This window comes from Melospiza georgiana, chromosome 2 (assembly GCF_028018845.1).
Source record: "Melospiza georgiana isolate bMelGeo1 chromosome 2, bMelGeo1.pri, whole genome shotgun sequence".
Lineage (NCBI taxonomy): Eukaryota > Metazoa > Chordata > Aves > Passeriformes > Passerellidae > Melospiza > Melospiza georgiana.
The window spans coordinates 3,854,164-3,880,866 of record NC_080431.1 but is presented as its reverse complement, the minus strand read 5'-3'; the positions used below and the strand labels follow the sequence as shown (position 1 = coordinate 3,880,866).

Below are 26,703 nucleotides of genomic sequence, written 5' to 3'. Positions count from 1 at the left end.
AACTAATTTTCCCCCAATGATTCTCAAAAAGTATTTTCTTTCTTTATAATAAAATATTTTCATAATACAACTTCTGAATGCCTGTTGCCTCTAGTCATAGCACCTTTGTCACCTTACACAGATTGTGGTAGATAAGGAGTAATTACACTGAAAGCAAGAAAATTAACTACACCTGTGGAACTTGGTGTCTGCCTTTGAAAGTTTCTTTACATTTACTAATTTTGTGTGTGATTTTCTCCTAGAAAACTATTTTGACCTACAGTAAATCAATTAACAGGAATGCTGGCAGAAGATTTTAGAAAATACTTAAATGTTCAAAAATGTGCTTCTAACATTAATTACTGATTAAAATCTGATCAACAGGATTAGGGAAATTTTTAATGCAACACAGAGTGGTAGGAAAATTACAATAAGAGAACTAGAAGTAAACAATTCCATTAGGATTCTTAAAAAAAGCTCTTCCTAAAAAAATCCTGTACCTCTGGTTTTCAGCTAAACCACGAACTTGAAGTAAATTTAGAAAAGTGATTGCAAAGATCTGAGGACCAATCTAAACTAAGCAGAAAACTGTGGCAGCAAAAAAATCATGGCCAGATAGAAAATTGCCAATGGCTCTAGTGTTTGCTTCAGAGGAGAAATCTGCAGCACTTAAAGGCATCAGCCCCTTCAGGTTGTAACCCTGTCCCTTCCCTCCTTGGCCTCCCTCCTGATTAATCTGAGATGTAACAGTCTGGGGAGCTGAAACACTCAAGTGTCCTTTACCTGTGTGGCCATTCAATATTTTATATTTTGATTGCCTGTCAGTCAGCTCATCACTTTTTCCATACATAAAAGTGAAGCTGTCAACATGAAAAGGGGAAGAAGAGATAACCAATCATAAAGAAAATACAGAAAGGTCAAACCCCAGACAAAATGCATTTTAATTGGATTATATACTTGGAAAGGCAGCAACGAGTTGATGTGAGGTGAAGCATGAAAAGCAGAAAATTAAATGAGGAGAGAGATGAGGACAGGGAGGCTCTAAAACAATGTTAAATTCTCACCAGCACAGGGAGGTGAGGGCTGGGCAGAGCAAAAACTGAGTGGTTCACATCTGGGCCAAGTGGGACTGCCAAGTGTGAAGGCAGCAGGCAGGAGAGAGCTGATTGTCCCAACAAGGAGACCAAAGTGAAATAAAACCAGGCCTGAAGGTAGGGATGGAACAGGGAGCAATCCAGCATATAACAAAGGCAGCTGGGGAACACGGCCTGGGTTGTCAGATGAGCACATATATCAAATCCCATATTTCTGGCAGTAATAAGCTACTCTGAGAATGGTTGTTTGTTAACTAAAAGTATTTACCACAGAAAACCTCTGCACCAGGACCTCCAGAAGTCTCTCTTAACTTCTGCATATAGAAGTGCCAGCTTCCCCAGATGCCTTGAAGATTTTTCTTATCTTTTCACTCATTTTAAGTTTCTTTTCCAGTTGGAAAGAAGCAGGAAGCTACTGCAAAAGCACAAACTAAATTCCTAATGTAAAAAATTCAACTCAAGTAGTACTCAAAATTCACCTTAGGACAGTAAAGCACATTTTCTCCTGGGATATCTAACGCTAAGGTTTACTTTAAAATGATGTAATAAACCTGCTGACAAACACAGTGCAACAGGAAACAGAAGCAATCCTGAAAATGTGAATATTAGAAAATTTCTTTGCTGTGAAACAAGCCCAGAGTACTATGGATATAGAATGGGCTGATTCCCAAGTCATTCCTTTGGTGTATGAGGTTCATGGTTCACAATTCTGAACGAGGTCCTGGTGCCACTGCAGGTTCCTTCCCCCCATTCTTACCCTTATCACTCCCCCAGAGCCCAGCAAACTGCAGATCAGTGGCTTTCTGAATTAACTAAATTGACTTCATTGTGTCTTACAGCTCATGGACTTTTCTTCCAGGAATTTCCTTAATTATTCCTTCAACAAAATTTGCTTGGGGCCTCCAAAACATCCCTAGGCAACATGTTTAATTACAAACTGTGTTTAAAAAATACTGTGGGGATTTTTTAAAAAATCCACTTTCTGACAATTTATTGAGTATATTTTAGTTTCTTGACTACAAGAAGTAGTGAATAATAATCAATATCAATAACATGTTCAGCCAATTTCAAAATATCTGTGTATATCATAGAAACAGTACTTCTAGTTACAGATGGGAAGTAGGTCACTGGATAATGAAATATTTAAATTGAAAATGCAATACCCTGGAAGAAAGATAACAAAAAGAGAGAACTTGTATGATGTCAAAAAAGTCACAGCCCAAACACCTGAAGTCTCAAAGTTGCTGAGCCATGGGCCAGGCAATGTTCTCACACCCAGCATTACCAGCACAGGTACCATCACAGCTGTGCACACAGAACTGCTCTGGCAGAACTCAAACTTTGGGGATCACATTTCCTACTGAAGTGTGAAGGCAACTGAAATGCAGAGAGGCATCTTACATGGGAAGTGGAATTTCAATACAAGAGCAATCATCCAATTTTTCAGAAGACTTCTACAGTGAGGTGACTTGCTACAGTACAGTGCAGCCAGCACCCTACTTTAACAACCCCCCATCAAAAAACACTACTAAATAAATAAAAAAATCTCCTAAAACCCCCAAACAACTCTTCCCCCTTCCCTCCCAAAAAATCCCAACAGCCCACAACATATGTTCAAAGCTGTGAAAATCAAATTATTCTACCAATCCAAAAATATAGTACAGCACTGAGTCAGCTACACAGAACTCAGCTCTAATAGTGCTGCTGACAAATTGCCTTAATTCACTTCCTTTTAGAATCCCTACAATATTCACAGGCAGATAGGGCCAGGATTTGGATTAGGGCTTCCTTTCAGTGCTGAATATTTTTTCAGGTTTGTAACACCTTGCTTGGAAATTTCAACTCCTGTGGGATGCTTACAGCTCTACAAACATCCTCATAAAAACCACATTCTGTACTAAAATCACATTCTGTACTAAAAACCTCTTGTGGAATCATGCCTTTAAAACTCCTTTCTAAGATGTGTTGCAGCCTTTTAGGATGTAAGGACATGTAGAATCTCTGGGCTTATTTTAAGATTGGTTTCAGCTTAGTTTGAATCATCTACATAAATAACTTTTAATATCAGAAGAGCAAACTAATGCAGAATTTTCTCTTTTCATCTGCTACTGAATGTTTCCTGCCTGGCAAATCCAGGAAAGATCCTTATTGATATACAACAGCTTGAAAACAAATTCAGTGGTATTAATAAAGCCATCACTTTTATTTAAGTAAGCAAAATATCTACTTTTATAGACTGAATTGAATCAGATTGCTATTCAGATTTTCTGTTCTGGAAAAAAAATGACTGAAGTCATTAAGATTCATTTCAGACCATATGAATGTTAAATGGTAACAAGTCTTTCATATGCTAACTGTGAATGTGTGTCTTTGGGACAAATACTTCCCTTTTCAAAGAAAATTGCATTTTTAAGCATAGAATAATGCTGACAATATTAAGACAGATTTCAACCATCCAACAAAAATCAATTTTGGAGGAAGAATTTTGGCCCTAAAACACAAAATCCGACACTAACTAATGTTTGACTTTAATCAGTGCAATACAAATAATAAATCAGAGGCAAGAGGGAACCTGCTGATCTCTATATAGAGATTGTGTATTGCTTTTCATTATGCAAGTCTCTTCTGATATAAACATATAATAGCTATTGAAAAGTCACTGAAATATCACATGTTTTGGTGCATTTGTGAGCACATGCAAAAATCTTTTTGTGTTTCAATGCAGGCAAACAGCAAACATCTGTCTTGTAATGCTAACTCAGAAGGGCTGAATCCACCTCTGGTGTCATGACTGTAGTGCAGAACTTGGCAATACATCAACAATAAATACAGCATATTCCTTAAGTTTATGTTTTCTTCAAACACCTCGGTGAGTTAATGGGGTGTAAAGCAAAAACAGCAATCTTTTTTTCCAATTAATTGAACATGAATTTCAAGGGCAAAGTAAACAAACCAGCAAGTAAATCAAAAAGCTGATTTTGCACTTTCAAAACTGACACAGCAAGTTTTTGTTCAATTTTTTTGGGAAGTGCCCATTTCTGATGTAGCTAACTTGAGCAGAAATATAATTTCTGGTGGTGGCAAAAACAACAATCTGAAAAAATTGTTAACAAAATTCACAGATGGATATCAATACCTTTTAAAAAGAGCTGCTCCAGCCACTAAAGAATTTTGTTACTATAATATAAATACTTGTATAAGCATGAAAACCAGGTAGTTTGTACAAGGTCATTGCAAATACAAGATGCATCAACCTGGTGAATTTCCTAGAGCAACATAAATGTGTTTATGAGCAGCAGGTGAATTCCAGCAAAAGACTCTAAAGCTATTAACAGCTCGGTAAGGAGTACATAATAATAGGTTGTTAACTCAGCCATCCCAACAAGCACATCAAAAAAGGGCACTTTGAAACTACTAATGCAAATACATTAAAAAACTTTTGCTTGTTTCAATCAATCAAATAAATATTTGTGGGTTTATTCAGGGACAACAACAAAACTACATGGGAGTTACTGAATGAGGTGCAATTTTTATGAATTCAAGTTGGCTGATAAATTGTTAATTTAAATTAAAAGCTCCTCTAATGTTCATTTTGATTCCAACAACCACATCCCCATGCCAAACCCACAGCTTTTGTTTAATACACAGTAAAGTGATTATACTGATATTAAACAGGAAATAGTGGTTTAGTGTATTAAGATGGAGGGGCTCTCCCTAAAGGAGCTTTCTTTTTCCCTTTGGATATTTCTCCCTTATCCCAGAACGACTGCTTTGGGGACAGTGCTACTTAATAAAAAAGAGGTTGCTAATGTTACACAGTCACTGGCTTCATTTAATGTCAAAAGGAGACGATTCAAAGAGGAAAACTAATATCCTGTCCTTTTCTGTGCTTAAAGTACAACTGAAATGCAGTCTTAGAAAAAAGAGAGAGAAAAAAAGGAATTTTTTTCAGTTTTACTCTCACACCTTTGTACCTCTCCAGGTATCTCTTGAATGCATTGAATATTGCAGGAAGAAACTGTAACAACATCTGAACTCCTTCATTTAGACAAAGATATAAACTCATGTCTCAAGGCATAGTTATGATTTAATCTATGAATCCACCTTTATGGCTGTAAATCATCCACGTATTGCAAAAATCACTGTGCTAGCTTCAGTTTTTAAGAGTTTGGGCTCACAGATGATTTTTTTTAATTTTAAAGCTACTTTGTATTTTAAGAGGATCTAAAGGAAACATTCTGACTGATTTTAGCGATCTAGAGCTGTAGACACTGTATTTAATTATAAATAAGTAAAATCACTTTCATTTAGATGACCATCATTTGGCAGGTATGCTTGTTATGTTTAGGTCATTGTTCACAAAACTTGCCATTTGTTTGCTAAAAATCTGTGAAAATTTCAAACCCAAAGTTGGATTTCTGAATGGGTGTTAAAGTATCTGAGGGAACTCCAACTCTATTATCATATGCAACTAAAACTTAGTGCATCTAAACTCCAAGGTGAACACACTGCAGGCAATTGATAATAACAGGCACAACAAAAATAAAATGCTTTGGGAGTACATTCTCTACTTTGTTAATTCAGACTAAACATGTTCAACTCCTTACCACTTCCTTTTGTGCAACTGATACATTATCTCTGATGAGAAAATATTTCCTTTTTACAGTATGTTCATCAAAATCATCTAAATGTTGCCTTAGCTGAAACTTTCTGCTCTATAAAACAGCTGCTTCTGATTTTTGACCCCACCTAAACACATAAGATTAACACTGATTTCTGTGGTTAACATTATTATCATTATTATTAGTAGTAGTAGTAGTAGAATTGCTGTGTCAGTGCACAATTCTGAAACTATTTTTCCTGAGGTTCAAAGGCTTTAGAGGATAGAAAAAAACAATAAGTCACTTTACTAGCAACCAATCTTAGTCATCAATGGACTTAGCTTTCTTAGCTTTATTTGAGGTATGGAACTAGTTGTGTCTGTTGTTTTGTAATAGTTTGCATTATTCCTATGGCCTTGAAAGCATTTGAAAACCACTTATACAAAACCATTAATACACTTTTTCTGCATTTGTGTAGCTCTTCTAGCAGTTACTGGAATTAGCAGTGTACATGTACTTTTCATTAAAGAAAACGGTATTGGCTGCAGGCAAGAACACAAGATCAGCAGAGACTTAAGTATGGGGCTTTTTTTTTAATATCAAATCCACCAGGCTTGCTTAAACAGCATTATACTTCTCATTGAGAATTTCTGGTTCAGCAGGAACAACAGCAATACCTCTATAGGCTACTTTATTATTAAATAGAAAAGTTCAGAAGCTGTTTCTAAATAATTGACAACAATGATTAGTAGACAAGCCAAACCAGGCATCTAATAGAGGTCTAGCTTAGAACTTCTTTGATAAACCCTTTGCTGCATGTAATTGATATTTAGATGCCAGATTTCTTTTTCTCCTATATAGTAATTACATTGGTGTCATTAATAATGGCTGCTGCAAGGTCCTTAGGTTCTTTCCAGCAAGGCAAAAATTATATCTGGTCAGAGAGTCTGGTAATTAGTAACTCTCTTTTCAACAGTTCTAAAACCTATTTTTTTTTCTCTTTTCAGAATCTGAGGCTTTTACATTTTTCCCTTGGGAAACTGGGTTAATAACAGCAGAACAGAAAAACTGAGAAGCTTGTTTAACACCACTTACTATGCTAAAATAAGCTAGGAGATTTCATTTTAATGATTATATCCCAAAGCACATTTGTAGTGATTATTTTTAAAAAACATTCAGCAGACATGGTTCATTTCCCAGAAGCTACAAAGAGCTGAGAATGCCTGAGGTGCTGCTCAGAGCCCTGGTGCCTCTCTGTGACATCCTATGAACAAACACTAAGAGCTGCCTAAAACTACTGTTCAAAACCTCTTGAACATTCCAAATACTCAGCACTTTTGTTTTGATGAGAATTGTTGAAAATGTAATGAAAATGTATTATTGCATGAGTCCTACATTTCTTGATTCCAGTCATATCAGAAACATTTTACTTGCAGGCAGCAGATTGCTACTTATGCCTTAAATAATTTGAATAATTTGGAAAATATTACAGAAGAAAACTGTGCATTAAAAAAATAATTATTAGCATGAAGTTAAAAATTCCCCAGTTGATCCTTGGAAGCAAACAGCTTTTTCTACTGGGTATACTCAATAAATGGCCAGATACCAGAAGTGCTCAGCTGCTTATCCCTACTGTTGTCAGTCTGTACCTGTTCCCCAATCTCATCACTGATACTGACATTAAAATTTACCAACAGGGATAGCAACAATAAAGGAACATGCCCAGAAGAAAGAACCAGCACATGCCAAGAACCCAGCCACAAACAAACAACACCAAACAAACTCCTCTGGCCATGGGTAATGTCACACAGCCCCCAGGCTCCCCTCAGCCTCATGCCACTGGGAGCTGCTGCATATATGGTTCTTCAGGATATAAAAATCCAACATAAAAGAAAAATCTGAAGCAAAAAAGTAACAGCTGGTGCTTAAAGGAAACAGGGTAGTTCTAACAGCCATGTTGGAAAGAATATGTTCCTTCTTAGTTAGACACTGTGCAAAGCGGTGACTTATTCAAGTGGAGAGAATGGAGGCTTGTGGCTCTTTAAGGAGTAGGGATGTTGAGAGTCAGTGAACTTCACACATGCCATGAAGACCTCACAGAAAGGCAGAGAAATTGACAAGAGAAATGGCTGATTTTATTGCACATTTCAAAATTGCACCCAGAAATTCTGAGGACTAAATGTGATCCACATGAAGTGGCTCCTTATGAGAAATGTCCTTATTTTATCTACTGAGAACATGTTTGGCTCCTGTTCACTGAGGCTGATTCCAGCCCAAGCAGGGCCAGGTTAATTAATTAGAGAAGATCATTATGCAATATCTCCTTGGCTGGAGAAGACACAGAGGAACATCTGGTGCTCTCTAAACCAGGATGAGTCTCATAGTGTTTATAATTTTCCATATTAATTCTTATAAAAATAATTCTGTCACTCAAAACATTATGCACTGAGAGTCTTAAATTTTCTCATTATTCCTATCATGTAATTTACCTAAAGGTCTGTCACTCAAATTGGGGATGTCTCATTTTAATTCATATTAATGATTACCCAAAGAAATAGCAGTCTTTGGTTTAATATTAGATTTTAAGACTGCACATAATTTCTTGTATAAGTTAAGTGAAGACAGCTGTTGACTGATAGAAAAATTAACAAGGTCATGCTGCTTTCTAATTCTTTAAATCTGGTACTTTCCTCTATCATCTCTCTGCCTCATCAGCTCTTCATCTCTTTTTCAAATCTCATTGGAAAACTAATTTCCTCCTTGGATCTACTGCTCAGTTATTTTCTCACTTCTATTTATTAATCCAATTCTAAATAATACTGGGATGAAGGAGAAGTAATATCTGATGTCCTACATATCCTGTCCACTCACTGTCCTGTGGAACTGGGTTAATTTTCTAATTTGAAAACTGCCTGTGAACTGCAAATTGAATCTCCCAACAAAATGAAGTATTTGGCAAAGGGATTTGGCTTTAAATTTCATCAAAAGACAAAAAACCAAAGAAATATCATCCCTCTCCTCCAAATCCTGATTTTAAAGATATTCTCTACCTTCTCTATTTAGAGATTTCACTGCAATACCTCGGGTTACTGCTTGGGTACATTCCATTAAAATCCCTTCTCTACAGACAGGTTTCCTTAGCTAATTATATGTTATCCTGTGTGTAACAGGAAATGTAATCCAGCTGTGCTTGGGCCACGTGGGAGAACAAATAACAACTTAATACAGTTGCTGATACGTGCACAGCTTGCTATGCCTAATGCAGGTCTTAGGGAACATTAATTTTTGATGATTAACTTTCTGGATTTGGATGGAAAGGGGAGGAATGAGTGTTTTCCAGCTCAGCTGCACAACCTGGAGTGCAGCTGGTGGGATTTATATCCACTGTGTGTGTGCTCTCTTTCCCATGAGGGAATTCCTACAGAAGGAGGAATTGTCATTACAAGGCTCTAACAAGGCCCCACTACTTCATCTGCCTCAAACATGAAACACTTTTAATGAGAGGTAAAGAGATTATGATGTCCTGGAATCTTGCAAATAGTGCAAGCTTTGGTCAGTGTCTCAGTAATAGTTTAAAGTATAAAAGAAAAATTAATTGCAATTAGCAGTGGCAATGAGATTATATTAATGAGAATGATTTTTAAAGGGAAAGACACTATGGCACATGAGAGATTTTTTCTTTTAGAAATGGTGTTTGTGGATGATATCAAGGTACCACAGAATATAATGGACAGAGTACAGAATGGGACAGACACCCTGTACCAACAGAGATAATTTGCAATGTGTAGTATCTCAAGGCCCCAAAGAAGGTCTATGAAGAAATGCTTTTATGACCATGTCTTAGCATCTCCAAGGGCAAACATTTAACTGATTTTCTGTGTGTTGCTGTAAAGACTCACTTATTATGCAAGGCACAGACTTCAGGATTATTCATAATCTACCTGAAATCAGGTATTTCAACTACCAAGCCTCAACAAGGCAGTTGTTTCAGGATCATGATATTCTCTGTCTGGTTATGTCACACAACTATTCAAACAGTTGAAAACCCTTTCTCTTTGCTGTGACAGAACTTGGAGAATTTTGGACTGAAAGCTGAGGAATCTTTGTTCTCCCAGGCCAAATCAGCTAATTTTGTCCTACGTCAGATTTTGTTCACTGCATTTTTGGCTGAAAGGCTGCAGAACAAAATGACCTCTTGTCAGACAACCACATAAAAATGTACCAGTGCACTCCAAAATAAGAAACTAGAAATCTGTACAACTGGCTCACAATGAAATTTCGTTATTAGCCCAAGATTTTCATTTTTAGAGACAGTATTTCCTGAAGTTCTGAATGTTTTACAGCAATTCCCTGGAGAAATGAAGATCATATAGCAAAAGGTACTTTAAAGCAGAAAAATTATTGAACTGCTTTATTGTACTTTGAAATTAATGTATGAATCCCTATTTGTAACTTATTGAGACCTCTGGGTAACTCTCCTTATCTACTTTATTTCTTTACAACTTGGTAGTCTTTATCAGAAGAACATTTTTCACAGAGAGGACTTGATCTTTTGATAGTTCTCTGTGAGTAATTTGTATTTCACAAGAGTATAAATACAAGTTTCTTGCACAATTGGCACAGTGTAGCCTCCTTGTGCTTCTTCTGGAAATGCATGGAAAGATGCATCTTTATGCTCCATGCTCATAATCATTAATTTGCCTTCCTTATGAAATTGTTGGAAACTGTCCCATTTTGTGGTGTGCTTACAGTTTATTGGGCAGCTATTTGATTTCTGAAGTTTACATATCTTCCCGAAAACTTTGGGAGCCCATGACAAGGTACAACTTCCATTTGTGAGCCACAGAATTCCTGCGGGTGATAATTAAAAGCAGGCTGCTCCCCTAATGTGCTCACCAATGATGTACTCACAATTTTTCAAATGACAACAAGGAACCTTAAAAGAAATAACAGTAATAATTGCAAAAGTTTAGAGTATTGCATAATTCCTCAGAGCTTCAAGAAGTTAAGAAACTGATATAATTGGCTGAATTTGAGGGACTGAGTGGTTGTATTTGATGAAGATATTCCATTTCTTATATTGTTTATCAGAATAAAACCTTTCTTTATTAAATACAAATGACAGCTAGAAAGGGAGAAAGATGGACTGCAAAAGCTCTTCCATTTTTCTACCTAGTTTATTAGTAGCTAAGACTACTGTTTTCTGCCTTTTTCTTGACTCCGTAAGACATTAATAAAATTTCTGACCTTTTCAAATTTAACACATTCTTCAACTTTACCTGCATTTTTTACTCTCTGTTAGAGGGATGTCTTTGTGATAAATTCATACTAGACCCAGTAGAAAATTATTTCACTCTTATCATATTTCCTGTGAGCATGCAACAACATCCCTATTTTGTCACTTCTGCTGAGAACAGGAATGCAGATATTCCCCTGTTTCAGAGTTCCTGGGAAGGCTGAGAGATTACAGTGTCACTGGCTACATCTAGCCCTGTCATAACACAAACTATGGTTTTTAATATACAGAGCTCCACAGTGAAGAAGAAAAAAACTAATTGAAACATAAAATTTATAGTGCATATTAATATTTTCTGGCTTTAAGATAGGAACCATCCACCATCCCTTTTTCTTTCTCAATATAAAATTTTATTTGCATTTGGTCACTACACTTAGCCAGTTTTGTAATGTATGCTTCTTGATTTAAATATGATTAAAGCAAAATTTAAATACTAAAATGGCGTGAAATAACATTTTCCAATTTAATGCTGTAAATAAGCAGAATGACTTGCAGTAATGGGTTATTCATCTCTCTGATCTAGAACCTGGTCTCCAAGACAGGTCTTGCAAATTACACACTGGAAGGTGCCAGCAGTGAATTTTATCTCCCCTGACCTCAGAAGAAACAGTTTATAAATAGAAGATGCTCCTTATATATTTTAAAAGGTGGACACAGGAAATTGTTCTCTTTTTTCTCATACAAACAGATATGAGTGTTTAAACTGTGTCTAGCCAAGGGTCTTAAAGCCTGTGCCTGTAGTCTTGCTGCACAATGGTCAAGGTTAAGGAATAAGTGGACCTCCAAGAAAAATGTTTTGCCTTGTCATTCAGCACTGACTGGTCTTGGCACATAATCCATTGAGAAAGGATTTTATTAAATACATACCTAAAATTTATAATTTAACATCCATACCAATGGCTACAGAACTGTTGGAACTGTTCCAATTCAGGTGAATAAAATCTCACAATTTGATGTGTTTAATTCACCTCTTCAATATAAATGAAGAAAAGAAGTTCAAGTTATAATGGGGCTTGCTATGATAATGGATCAGAACCTGAAGGACTTCCATTAGAGTAGGAAAATAGGGTTCTTGCTTTGGCTTACCAAATATTCTAAGCAATCTGTCTTCTCCTTCTAGCTGTCCTATTTAAACTGTTTGGATTTTTTTCCCAGTTTACCCTCTCTTCTGCATCATTAAAGCTGCATAATCTCAATAGAGAAGTGCAGTCAAGGAATAAAATTCTCAGATATTTACAGAGCCTAATATCCCTAATACTTTCTTCCATGACTTGGTTTGTATTTCTGTTCTTTGTGATCTTCATACACATCAGTTCCACTGTGACTTCAGATGGGGGCAGGGAAACACAAGAACTCACTTAGCAGGGAATTGTTTAAGGTACAGACATCAAAAATTTCCTGTCTATGCTTACAGCACTGAAGGCACTGCTCAGCACAGAATTTTTTACTGGTACCAGGCCCTGTAGCAACTGGAAATGACCAAATATGTTTGCGCTTATGGAGAAGGAGGCTTCAAATTATGCTTTTCCAATACATGTTATGTGTGCACCTTGTACCTTTACTTGTAGTGCATGCTGTAGCTCTTTTATTTGTGAAATTGCCTAATTTTGACAAAGCACTAGAAATCCAACAGTTTCTCTTGTAACCTTTTGTAACCCTCTAAACAATGCTGGTGCCCCTATCCTTTAAGCACATATTATTGCTTTATTTAGCAATAATAAATAAATAAATACATCTCTTTCCTCAAAATGAAATCATGTTCCCATTCACTTTAATTCTGTTGTGTCAGTGTCACTGTAATGTGAATTTTTTGCAGCCTATGAATCAAAATATATTGAAGCATGTGATCAGTTTATCCATGTTTTTAAATGTAGTTACTATGAGATGAGTAAATGTACAATCTGCTTGCTGCCCCACTCAATTCTAGTGTGAAACAAGACAGTCATTAACAAGTTAGAAGCAAAACAACAAAAACTCAGCACAAAATAAAATGTCTGGCATATACACACAGCATTGTAGGTGGGGGTCAAGTGAAAAGATTTAAAAATCACTATTAAGAATACAAAACACATTGCTCTTTAGGATCTGAGTGTGGGTGATGCTGTAAGTGAGACCTACTTTCTCATAGTACTTGATCTCGTAGTCCAGAATTGCTCCATGGGGAAAGTCCGGCTCTTGCCAGGAGAGGGCAATGCTGTTTTGGGAAGCCCAGTCCTTCCTGACCATACCTATCAAGGTGGGTGCTGAAAGGGAAAAGGATAACTAAGGGTTAAAGACCAAGCACACGGTTTATCCTTCCAACCTCCTGTCCGAGGACACCAACCCGAGGCAACTTGGAGTGACCTCCAGACAGAAAAGCATGACAGATGGCAATTCTCAGGGAAACCATATAACCTGGAATTAATGTCTCAAGCACACGCTGCTAACTCCTCTGCTGAGGTGCAGAGCAGCTTCTGGAAAACGGCTCTGTGCAAAAACACAGAAAGAAACTGGGCTGGGTGGGCTCTGCCCCAACCAGGCAGCACTGCTGGCTCCAGGGACACCGTGTCCCGAGCAGAACCACACTGCAGAGGCAGCAAATTCTGCATGCAGCTTAAACTTCATTAAATGTTATGATTCAAATGTTTAGGATGCACATTCAGTTTACTCTCTGGGGTGAAATAAAGTGACACAGCTCAAACCAGATGCAATGAATCCCTTTTCTGGCAAGCCCTTTATGAGGGGTCTGTGTGCACCGAGAGCCAGCCCCTGCAGGAGCCCCTGGAAGGGATTGGGGTATGAGCAAAGGGAGAAAAATCAGCTCCTGGAAAGGGCCCAACATGCATGGATGCACCTAGGAGCCAAATTATCTCACTCTGGGGTTAACCAATTTTAAGAACCAGGTTTTTTGCCTTGTTGGAAAAGAAGGTGTGTGGCATTCACATTCTCTGAAAAATCCCTTTGCCCACAATTTTTCTCCTGGGAAGCTGAGAAGCCTCCAAGAAAAAGGAAAACAATTATCTCATTTGCCTCTCCCGTGTTTTGCTCGTTTGGAATGTGTTTGGAGATTGTTTACCAATTGGTTATTGTTTCATTGGTTTCTGATGTGTTTTCACTCATTGGCCAATCAGTGCCAAGCTGTGTCAGGACTCTGTAAAGAGTCATGAGTTTTCATTATTATCTTTTTAGCATTCTGTAAGTATCCTTTCTGTATTCTTTAGTACAGTTTAGTTTAGTATTCTTTAATATAATATAGATCATTAAATAATAAATTAGCCTTCTGAGAACATGGAGTCAGATTCATCATTCCTTCCTTCATCAGTGCACCCCAGAAATACAATAAAGGTGCATGGTTATCTATGCAATGATTTCAAATGGTGCAAAGATTGTGTTCTAGAAAATAATCTTTGCTTGTTTTATTAATCTGGTCAAACATCTAAAAATATTCTCCAGACACTTATTGGTTTTAATAGTATTGATGTGCAGCTTTCCCAAATGTTACAGCAAACCCAGTCATATTATTCAACAGTCCTGAACACAACTAAGATACACAATCCAGCTACCACAAGTGGTTCACAGATTTCATTATTTGTCTTTCCACTAAAATGTATTAGTTTATTACACACCCTCCCCCATTCATCTCTCTTCTGAATCTTACTTAACTACTTCTAAGTTTCCATGGAGTTGTGTCCTAAAAATAACACATTTTTATGATTTCTTTCAAACGAAAGAATGTCCCTAGGAAAATGAAAAGAGAATCTGCTCCTAGTCACAAAATTTCATGCCTAAGTCTTCTTTCCTGCAAACATTTCAGGAGGTTTAAGAAATAAAAACAATAAATTCTAGAATGCAAACAAACACAAGAAAACAAAACCGTGTGTTTGTCTTTGAAAAAAGGGAAACTCTACACAGAGATGTGCACATTTTTCTCTGTGATAATACATTTATCTGAGAGAGAAAATTAAGTTCCATCCAGTCTTACCTTTGGATAACTATTCTGTGGGATAATAGTTTTGTCCTCTCTGATGTGAAAAAAATTCCCCAACTCAACACCTAACACCAGAAAAAAAAAAACCCTACCAAAGTGTAAGAGCTGACACAGGAAACTCCTACACCTTTGCCACTTTAACCACAGGTGAGATGCAAGAGTGTCAGGAAGAAAAAAAAAGAATTCCTGCCATGCAGAATAAAGGATTAACCTGGTTTTCAGGAAGCCCCTAAACAGCACAATGTAAATAACTGAACAGAATAAAACACAATAACAAATAAAAAGCATTCACGGGATTTGAACCAAAATTATCCCTGGGCAGGTTAAACTACTCCCTTAGCCAAAATGAAATTTTTACTCTTGAAACTGAGGGTGAAGTTGAGCTCTCACAATATCTCTCTGGGGTACAATTACTTCTCCAAGCAAGATACAAAGTCAGGTCTGTTAAAAGGAAAGCTGGAGCTAGCAAACATGGATTTGTAATTGCTAAACACTGATCATGGGCCCAGGAAGGCACGGCTCACATAAGTAGTTTTACTATTTGTCATTTTGAGTCATTCACTGGCATTGAGCTGTGATTTACGGGTGGGTCTGAGGGAGCCACAGCAACCTGTCAGATACATCTGGTACCCCCCCTGTGTGCCTGCTTAGAGGTGATGAGCATCAGCACACTGCAGCTTCATCCCACAGCATCAGGGAGCCCACTCTTCAGACAACCCAACCCAAAATTACTAAGACTGGTGACAGAAAACAACAGGTGAAGCTGTAGATAAAATGATATTCCTGGTTCTTTTAGGCTTATAAAATATACACTGCTGATATAACATGTCTTCAAATCATAGCCTCAACTTTACAAGCTTTTCATATGTACTGCATGATGGGGATTTTTCTTTGTGTTCTAACTTCCAAATGTATACAGCAATTCATGCATGTTTTCAGCCAAACTCAACACAGTAATTCTTCCATTTGTTGAAGTGCATTTCAAAAGCACAGTCATGGTGCATTGGAAGATCCTCTCAAAACTTCAGTATATGAAATAATCCCAGTTGTCTTTCTGGGAAAGAACTCAGTCTGAAGTTAACCGAACAAAATTACTTTAGCTCTCCCCCAAACCATCTGTGCTTGACCTGCACTTGAAACCAAGAAGCTCTAACAGCAAGGCTCACATCACAACTGTGGCACTGTGCCAGCAGTGAATCCTCTAAATCCAAATGCAGAGATGTGAACATAAAGCTGTGAATATGACAAAAAAACCCCAAAAACCAAAACAAACAAAAAATCAAACCAACCCCCCCCCAAAAAAGTGTACTTTTTAATAAAAAGGCACAGAAGAATGACCATTGACCATTTCCTGTATGTGCAGAAGAATGATCCTATTTTTGCCAGATAGGATTCCAGTCAGATATTCATTGTAGGAAGAAACAGACAAATAAAACCAAGTAATTAAAAGCACAGCTAGCTGAGTTTCTATTCCTTTTGTTGTGAAGTGCTACTAAAGAGCATTCATTTCTGTGGAGAAATTTCAGCTCCTTATAACTGTTGCTCACCAGAGCAGAAGTCAATTAGACCTTAGAGATTCTATCCACTTATTGTTAAAGCTCTTTTTAAGCAGAAGATTGTAAGATAGGTAAATCCTATTTTCCCATTCCTAAAGGCAGCTGCTCTAATGTCCCTATGATGAAGCAATGGGAAGTTCTTTTAATTGGTTGTTTCAAATCCAGTAGCTGCAGGAGAACTCTTATATGGTTACCCAATGAAACCTTTTGAAAAAAAGAAATGCTTAGAAGAGCAGCATTGGTTTTAATCACTTTAAGGGCAGCATTTTCTTGCCATTGGTCCTAGGCTGAAGGGTGGTTTCTGGCTCTTGAGCTCAGCACTGATCTGTGTTTTGTACAGAGGATTCTTTGCACCATCTGTTACATCTTCTACACTGTTATAAATTTCTTGAATTACAATGAGTCATCTACAATGTGGTGAGCTCCTCATTTAATTTAGTCCCACAAGCTTCTTGGTCTTTTCAAATTTTTACTGAATAATGGAAGTTCTTCATTCTTTCATTTAGAGTGAGCTGATTTTATTCTAAATTTCTTTGGCTTCTCTTTTTCAGAATCCTTTTTTCCTCATGTGATACATACAGGACAGAAAATGTGTATATTAAACAATGACTGGACTAACTGTTCTTTCCCTAGAAAATTTCTTTTTCTGAGGCTGACTTCCATTATCCATAACTGTCTGATTTCAAAATAGGTGATCTTCATTCCTTTGGACACCATCCTCATGAGAAGGCTGTGGGTGTCAGTATGTAAAATATTGTGGCTCTCAATATGTAAAATAACGCCTTTTGGGATCACGTGTTTAATTCAGTTTTTTGTTTCTATACCTCTGCCATTAGCAACAATTACAGAAATTGCATAATTAAATGTTATTCTCTCCTTGAGACCTCTGCCTGCTTCAAGGTACAGGAGCGATCACACTCACCAGATTATAGCGCTTTGTCACCTGTTTTCTGCGCAGGGTTTCCCTTCAGAGGAGGGAATCCACCTCTCTCCCTGCCTCTTCCTCCTCTCTTATCTCAGTCACTTCTCAACCGCAGTTATGGGAAAATACTGAATAAACTCTACTCAAAGCCCTTGCTTCTCTTTTAGAACTCATTAATCCCTCCTAGGTTCACCCTACAGAGGAGGAAACTGCTTTAACATCCTGCAGGGAGCCGGCACTCCTCCTGTTGGGGGAACTCTTGCTTTCAGTAAGAGAAGGGCAGTTGAGGGTGGAAGAGATACCAATGCTGTAAAGATTACTTTATATTGACTGTGTTGGATCAGAAAACAAAAGAAAACTGTTTTCTTGGTCATGAAAAGGAAAGGGCTCTTCAGGCTTCATTTACAGATTAATGGCACAAATTAAACCAATAGTAAACTATGCTTAACACTATAGAACTTATAGTTATCTAATAATTTCAAGCCCATTAAACAAAAAATGTTAGGAAATCAATGAAAAAGAATAGAGATGTATCAAGGTCCAAATCTGAAGTGTTCTTCCAGGCAGTAAAAACACTCTTTGCACTTTTCCTATATGAGAAAATCCTATTATAATTTCACAGTGTTTCACCAGCCTACGTTCTGTAACTATATTACAATTCCTATACTATTGGACACTGAGTATGATTTAAAATTATAAATATCAATAAAAAGAGCACTGAGATCTCATTCACAATGCCACATCTAAAAAAAAAAAAAGACATTATTTCAGGGCACAATAAGAAAAAGATTCACTTCTGATTCTAGAAAGACTACTAGAAAGGCAATAAGCTGCTTATTATCTCTTAGAGAAGACATTTTACTCCAGCAACAGTACTGGAAGCAATGAAACATTTCCTGATCAATGATAGTGCCTCCAGTGCTTTACCCATTTAAGCTGTTTGCCAAGGATTTTCCAGGGAAGTGAAGAGGCCTGAAGCCTTGATCCTGCATTACTAATGCCATGTGTGAAGCATATGATCAGTCATCTGAAGGATGTGGCTGTGCTGTCTATCATCCAGAGCAGTCTTCACTCCTGCAGTATGGTTATTAATCCTCCAGCAGAGATGCAGTTCATCCTTTCTTTCTTTTGTGTTTGTTTGTTCATCTTTCTGTTGCTATCTTTCAGGATAAGGGAAGAAAGAGTATCTTATGAACAAGGGATGTGATAGGGATCCAGGAGACCTCTGTTCATATTTTTTTCTGGTTGTGCTCCAGAGATTTTCTTTAATCTTTTGACTGAGCTATCTTAACGTACAATGTGAATGTCAATAAGTTCCTTTATTTGCAATACATGAGCACTTTTTCTTGTTAGGAGTGTGATTGTGGGAATGTAAAAGACTAAAACCTAAGCACAAGCTGACATGGGAAACAAACCACTGAAATATGAACAGAAATTAAACTTCTGTTAAAAAAATCCCCAGTTCATAACCCACCTCTGTATATTAAAGATGTTCACATGGATAAAACATCTTCAGGTTTATAGGGAATTCAGCAAGAATTTGTTTTCTTACCACACAAGCTTGCTTTCAGTTAGTACAGTGACTAGATAAGATATTTGATTCTTCCCATAATAGTCTCTTATCTTCCTAATCATTTCAGTAGCAATTCACAGTTACAATGCTTGGAGGGGATACTATTAGTGGCACTAACCTTGGAGTTCAAAGTTGAGTATGGTGTTTCCCTGACAAAGCATTACAGCTTGCAAATTAACAAGTTTTGGGTTTAAAAAAGTAATTTTTACTTCATTTTCTTACACTAGTTCCCTAAAGGTTTGCACTCAAAAGACAGCAGAGCAGTGTGCTTCTTTTGAAGCACTTCATTTACTGAAAATAGGCCTCCAGCAAGTTATAATTATCATTTCTCTCTCCATCTTAAAATCTTTCCCCTTGCAGATCTCCTTTGCTTGCTCAGAAATGGTGGATGGAAGCCAAGTGAACCCGATACCCTTGTCAAAAACAGGATTCTGCTTACAGTGTTGTGGGCTAAAGGTCATGATAGACACAACCCCAGATTTCCTCCAGGGTAAATATAGATTCAACATGGCTTTTTTTTTTGTGATCCATAATGCAATTTTTTCTTCCTTGCTGCCTAATTTCTCTTTCATCTATTGTTGATCTTATGTAAAGAGACAGTAATTATTCATCCACATGATTTTGCAACACTACAGATTTACTTTCACTTGCAGAACGTGCTGCCATTCTCCATTTTTCAAGCTTCAGACAGAAGCACTCCTAAATCTTTACTTCTTACAGGACCTATTCAGCTTCTGCTACTTCAAAGTGGATTTAGTAGAAGATACTTAAAACAACAGTACAAAATAAAGCCTTCTCAGCTGTCAGTCAGATTGTGTGGCTGTTCTGCTCTCTCTGATGACATGTATGTGCAAAGCCTCAAAGGTAAAAAGTGTTGCGAGATAGTTGACACAATTTATAGCACAATGAATGATTAAAAATATCTTGCTTACAAATTTTTATAAAAATCGTATCCCTTAAAAAAAATCACACAAATGCTTTATCTAAATCTATGTTTTAAGGAGTTTCTTCATATGTTCTGTATGTCTAAAGCAAGAGGAATAAATTCAGTTCAAAAAAGCATAGAGGGAGGTTGTGAGTCCAGGAATCAGATGATGCAAACAAAAAAGATTTGCAAAACTAAAGCAGGTTGCCTGTCACACAAATGGAAATAATGTCAAATCAACAGGTCTCTGGCAACCAAAGGGATTTACATCAGAATAAGCAGATTCTTGGATCCTGTCAATTGCCTTTTAGGGCAGGAGGAAACGAGAGATCTAACAGGTCATGGGGATTCCTGAGGGAACAGATCCCTGTAAACCAGAGCTGCTCTCTGCTTGTTTGGCAGAAGGTTGTGTGGGACTTGTACATCAACTCACAACAGGTGGCAACAACTTCTGTGGCTGAATGGCACAGTAAAAATGTGATTACTGGGGGAAAAAGGCCCTTCTCTTCATGTTGTTCTGGATCAAAAACCAGGGAAGGGTGTAAGAGGCCACTCCAGGCAAGTCCATTCCCTTCCTATCACTCCTTATGATGATTATAAACCCTGCTGTGGTACCTAGAGGAGAAGTAACAGAACATTATGTCCCTAACCAGCAGATTTTCTGCTTTCCCACCCTCAAATGTTCTATGTTGTGATGCTCAGTGTTACTCCTGACTCAGGCATTGTGGTGAGCCACAATGACTGTCGGCTGGTGGCACGTTTGAAATTGGTGTGCGTGCTTTCCTGGGCTACTATTCCTGACACACAGCAGTCCTCTAAAAAGGAAGACAGAGTGGCTTTCCTTTTTAAGGAAAACTGTTAAAAAAGAAGGAGGCAGGAGAAACTGGTTTATCAGCAGATTCAGATTGCTACTATAACGATGTTAATCAGCGTGAAGAAAGATGTGTTCCAGCCCGTGTGTTATATAAGTTAAAAATATCATTCCAGCACTGCTAGGTGCCCTGTGATGTGGGGACAACCTGTGGCGACACATTTCTTCAGAGAACTTTGTTTTCAGCCTCCTGGTGTAACTTGGGTATTGCTATAAATTGATTGGAAACACAACTTGAGGTTAAGAAGGCGTCGCTCATTGCAGCGAGGCGTCATTACGGAAAGAGAGCTGTAACTAAGCCTCATTCAGCAACAGCCCCTCCAGGGTCAGCTGCAACCAAATTGCTCTGCACAACTTCCTGCTGCTAAATTGATCTCAGAAGCTGGAAAATGAAATAAGCAGGTTAAAAAGCACTAGGAAATCTGCCATCTTTTCACTCCATTAATTGCCACTCGTCCTGCGATGTAACAAAGGCAAACATAAAATGTACACTCATTTCAGCAAACCTTTCCTGCTCTTGTTTATATCCAAATACGAGGCTAGATCAGATTGTAAGACATTTTCTGTCAAACAGTACTTTACGGGTCTGAAAGGGGTTTTTCTTTTAGCAAGAATATCATGAATATTTTATGTGAACATCTTCTGTGAACCTTCTGTAAAAGCTGTGTTTGTTGGCATGTGCAGAGAATGTCAGAGCTACTGTACTTCAATATTTAGAGTGAATGTGTGTAAGTGCATAGAGACACATCCAATAGTGACTTCAAATGTACATCTTCAAATGATTTCCCCAAAAATGTTGATTTTAACAAAGCATTCCATAAACCACAACAATGCTAAATTAATATGCCCTTATAAATTAATTCCCAGAATGATGTTACAAACAAAATTATGTAACTTATTATTTACTTCATAAATGCTAAAAATATTCCAAAGGTTTAGTCTAGCTCTGTTTCATTGAGGATCAAATATCTTTTAAATCTTTGATGTGGAAACCTATGCACAAAAAAGCAGACCCTTTTAAACTCTGGCATACAGACAAAAAACACTTCTAAGAGGCCAGGAAGTCAATGGTTTGTACTTGATGCACTCGAATCTTGTACTTGAAAAGCACTGCTGCTGTCAAATGTAGCTTAGGTGTTCAATTTCTAGGCAAGTAGGGTAGAACCTGACTCGACTCAAGTAAGTAAAAAACTGGGGTTTAGTTTTGGCAAGTTGTCTTAAGTCCCTGTGTAGTCAGGAGATGATACTGAACCTGCTTTGGGAGCTGCTAGATCAAATGTATGCCCTAGTTTGATGCACAGCATTTAATACATTCATCACTACCATCAGCACAGAAGCTCATTGCAAAATCAGCCATGGATCTTCTTTAAAGGTGACCTCTACAGAAATGCAGGAGTAATTTTAGATATGTCAAGATCCTAAATAAATTTCTTCTCTTTTTTTTATGTTGGGTGTATCTATATAATACCTCTAGCATGTTTAAGCTATCAAAAAAACGGGACAAAATATCTTAGGCACATGCTCTGCAGCCAAAGATCATTTATGTGTTCTTTTAGTTAGCTCATTGGGGATGTTTACACACCTCTGAGTCTGAGGGCAGGCTCTCAAGGTGATGGATAAATGCAACGACACCTGAAGGTATCAGGGCAAATCCACTCTAAAAGCAAAGAGCTGCTGGCCTTTAGCTTCTGTTATGTCTAAAACCTGAGCTTCAGAAAAGGCCAGTGGCTCCTTCTGGACTACAGTACTCATATTCTGAAAACATGTCACACTAATATTAAACGCATTTGAAAAATACATGTCTTCTTTTGTGTGTTTTTCAAGAAGATTGAGTTGCTTTTATTCACAAAGAGTTGAAAAACCACTGGGATCTAAAGTTTTCATCTTGCTGACAAATTAAAACAGCAAGAAAGAAGTGTAGAAATCAGATCAGATGATAGGCAGTAAAATATATTTCCAAGAGAGGTTTGTGGAAGGCTGGTAATTATAGAATAACCTTTCAAAAGGGAAGCCTCTTCAACTATTTGCTGCTAGTTAGCTCATGCCCTGCAGCTTGTGGTTTAATACTTATTACACATATCCATGCTCAGGGAGAGGTAATCTCCTGACAGAGACTCATGTGAGAAGAAAACCTGAGCAACCACACCTCCAGGTCAGTACATCACTTAGCTTAAGGAGCCTGCCTTTTCATTCTGAGAAATTAACTATCCAAGGAATGCCCTCCTAGCAAGAGACTGAATTGTCAGAACTCTTCCATTTTGCCCCTTTGGTGTTTCTGTTGTTTTTCTTGACACTTAATGAGTTTTTTGTGTTCTTCAATATTCTGTGTGCTGAACTCTGCCCTTGGAGATTTTTACCCAGGTCTATTTTTCATCTCTAGTAGCACAACAAATGTGCTTCCTACAGAAAAAAAAGAAAAGGAAGGTTCAAGGTGGAAAGCTGAGCACTGCTGTCCTACACAATCTTTTTTTGTCCAAAGGATGAAGTCTAGGGGACCTACTGACACATGCAGAGTTTTCACTGGTTGTTTTTTAAAAAGGACCATAAAAATTCTTTGGTGTCCAAAAAGTTAGGGAGTTGACAGACACTGAAACAAGAAACAGAGAAAACATTCCTTATTAACTAAGATGGTACTGAATGCTGCTGGGAACTGGAAGATCACATATGGAGAAGCATTATTTGACACTTTCCTGATCTTCTTCCATCAGTGCACCCCATAGCTTATTGTCAGAGGAAAAACAACAACAAAAAAAGGACTAGATGAGCCTTCTGAAATTCAGATACACTATCTGGTTACAAAGCTTTCTGTTTAGCTCAGTCCAAAGGCAAGCTGGCTACATACAGCTTCCTTCTGGAACAAGCTTTCATCTATCCCCAAAGAGCCTTCTGCACTGCAGAAATTTTACAGAGAGAAAACACCCTGCTCTTGCAGCTCCGGGAGCTGCTTGTAAGAACTAATGGCTCATATCCACACACTACATTAGTGACATGCAGCTGAGTGCTTTGGGGTCTAACTTTCAAGTGCCTGATCCTCAGAATGATATTCAGAGTTAAATTGTGCTCTGTGTCCACTATGCACCAACCAGAAGAAATCACAGCATGCACAAAATCAGAGCTTGACAATTTAGACAACTTTCAGTTTGACAGTGCAGGTTAAACATCAAGGTTAGACACTGGAATTGCACTACTGCAATATTGTTACATTGGAAAAACCCACAAAATAATGACCTCAGTAGCAAAAGTTTGCTCAGCCTCTTTTATAATGAAGAAAATCTTCCTTCTTTGAATCCTCCTTAGGTATTCTAAGTAATTTTCTTTGTCCAATATCATACTTTGATGTGTGATTCAGTTGTGAGTCTGTAGTTTGGAAGGTCTGAGAAATCAGTGTGTCCACACAGGATATTAAAAGTTTTTTGGCACACAAACAAAACCAAACAGTAAGACCTGCTAATTCAGACCCATGTCTCAGTATTTGGCAATGATCTCTGTTTCTGTGACCTTCATCTTAAAATTTCTGCAGCAGACAATCATCTCAAATCCCTGTGTACTCAAACATATGGTGAAACCTGGGTAAGGAAAACCCCACCAAAAAAAAACAGCAGCTAAGGAAATCTTTGATAGAGGAAAAAAAAAATCCTCCACACATGCAGCAATTCCTTGAATGCCATCTAGAGGACACTAACTTCCCATGGCTATGAATGGGTCCTGACACACTCAAATATGTCAGTTCTGGATCTTCTAGCTCTTTATATGTACTGTTCAGAAAATAAGGGTTACTAAAATCTGGTCAAAAAGGAAAATACCAAAAAAAAAAAATAATACAGGATAGCTTTGTGATAGCTTCTAAAAATAATATTCTGCTTGCACAGATTAATGCGGTGCCAATAAATTTGTGGAAAATAATTACTGGAAACAAAAGGACTATTTGTAACTTTTTGTTCTAAAATATACTGGTTATAATTTTGATGGTCCTGCATCAATATCATGAATTTGCTGAGCCATCATGCTAACTCTGCAATAAATCATAATTTTCCATATTTCATTAGTGATCATGATCACAAAGTGCTTGTAATGTTGACTTAACTACTCATGACATGGTTGGTCAGATATATCATGATTGGGTTTGCAACTTCTTATGTTATCCAAGGTGATCTTCCCCTGAAATGTCCTTCCAAAAAATTCCACATAAACTGAATGCATAAAGTTGTTAGGAAGAAAGGCTACATTGATAATTAATTCATTGGCTCTGGCTGACAAGATCTCTTCAGACTCTTTGAACTCTCTGAGTCTGTCAGTGTTTGTTTCAGTCTCCACTTGCTGATCAGGTCCCATTAACTTCACACCATCTACTCTCAGTTACTTTAAGCATCTAACTCCATGGGACCACCTAAAGTTAGGAGAATCAGGACCCATTTAGCAGAAGAAATGTAGCAATTCTATTTCTTCTGAAGTCTGTAAGATGGCACATCTTAAAAATATTATGACCTCCGCCTGTCTGGTCCATGCTCTGCATCTCTCCTCAGCATCTACACTGAAAAGACACTGAGTTCTCTTTCCTCAACCAGTGAAATGTCTTACCTTTAATCTACACTCACAAAGACACCTTAATGGCTTTGTTTTTAAGATAACAATCACTCTAACCCTACTCCATTCTATAAACATTCATATCACCAAGAAAAATGTTTTAAATTCTGTATTAAACACTTCATAATGCAATCTTTTGCATCTGAACCTCCCATCAGGTATAATCCTGCTATATTGCCAAGTTCAAAGATGCTGTTTGCTTCCTTTTAAAATAGGCAGAAATACAAGCATGGAGTCTCAGATTCTGATATAATAGTAATAATAATAATCATCACCTGACATTTCAGTAAGCATTCAATCCTGAATATAAAATATAAAACAGCTCTGAGGGAGATATTTATTAGCACTCTCAAGTAATTGGAACTAGCAAGGAAGACAATAGCTGACATATTTCAATGCTTACATATGTTGATTAAATAATTAAAAAAATTTCACCTGTTTAAGAATGATTTCTACAAGGTTTATGATTCAGAATAATAATTTGTAAGACACAGTTGTAATGATAAATACATAATTGAAATATTCAGGCATAATAATTCTGTTTCAGGGGTCATATGTAGACTGTTCTCAGTGTCTGAAAAATGTCCATATTCTACATTTGCTTTTTTGGTGGACTGAGTCTACCAAGACCCTTTTGCTGTACATTTTGCTTGTACTGTGCTGTAAGAGATGCTCATGAATGATCTGCTGAGATAAGAAAGTCTGCTAAATTTAATCAGAGTAGTAAAAAGGGAGGACTATGGAGAAATATGGAGGGGCTTCAAGAGATCAGCTGACTGGATAATAAAATGGCAGGTGAAATTCAGAGGAGAGTAACACACACAAGAAAAGAACCCCTAATTTCATAAGCAAAACAAGCTCTGAGCTGACCATTTCCACCCAGGAACAAGATTTTTGAGTTCTAATAAATAGATCTATGAAAATTCCAGCTCTGTGCTCCAATGTAATAAGAAAAAGATTAAATTAAATGTTAGGGATTACAAAGGAAAAGAAAAGCCACCAGACCTTCACATTGAGGCAGCATATGTGCACATCTGAAACACATTTTGAATACTGTGTGTAATTTTGGTTTGTCATCTCAAGAATTGTATGTTAGAACAGGGAATACTTACAGTAATTAATAAATTAAAGTTGTGGAATGTCTTGCACACAGCTAACTCAAGAAAAGAAGTGTGTTCTGGAAAGGAGGATGCAATGAAAGGTTGAAGCAGGAATGACACAAAGAACAAGGTGTGAACATTTCTTCTTGCAGCACCAAAGCTGGACATGGCAAGTGAATTCAAAAGGATGTGATTCTTAATAAAATGTGAAATTAAGCTATGGAATTCCTTGCCA

The 26,703-nt window shown here is 37.3% G+C and overlaps 1 protein-coding gene across 6 annotated transcripts in view; it reads right to left on the bottom strand.

Moving 5' to 3' along the window:
• Positions 1-26,703, bottom strand: part of EPHA6 (EPH receptor A6) — a 370,217-nt gene that overhangs the window by 111,359 nt on the left and 232,155 nt on the right. For 4 of the 6 annotated variants that reach the window (XM_058018768.1, XM_058018770.1, XM_058018769.1 and 1 more), the window contains exon 6: positions 13,089-13,213. The exons of the other annotated variants lie outside the window; for them this stretch is intronic. In XM_058018768.1, the coding sequence (XP_057874751.1) occupies positions 13,089-13,213 (125 nt within the window). The remainder of the gene's footprint in view (positions 1-13,088; positions 13,214-26,703) is intronic. 6 annotated transcript variants of the gene reach the window in all.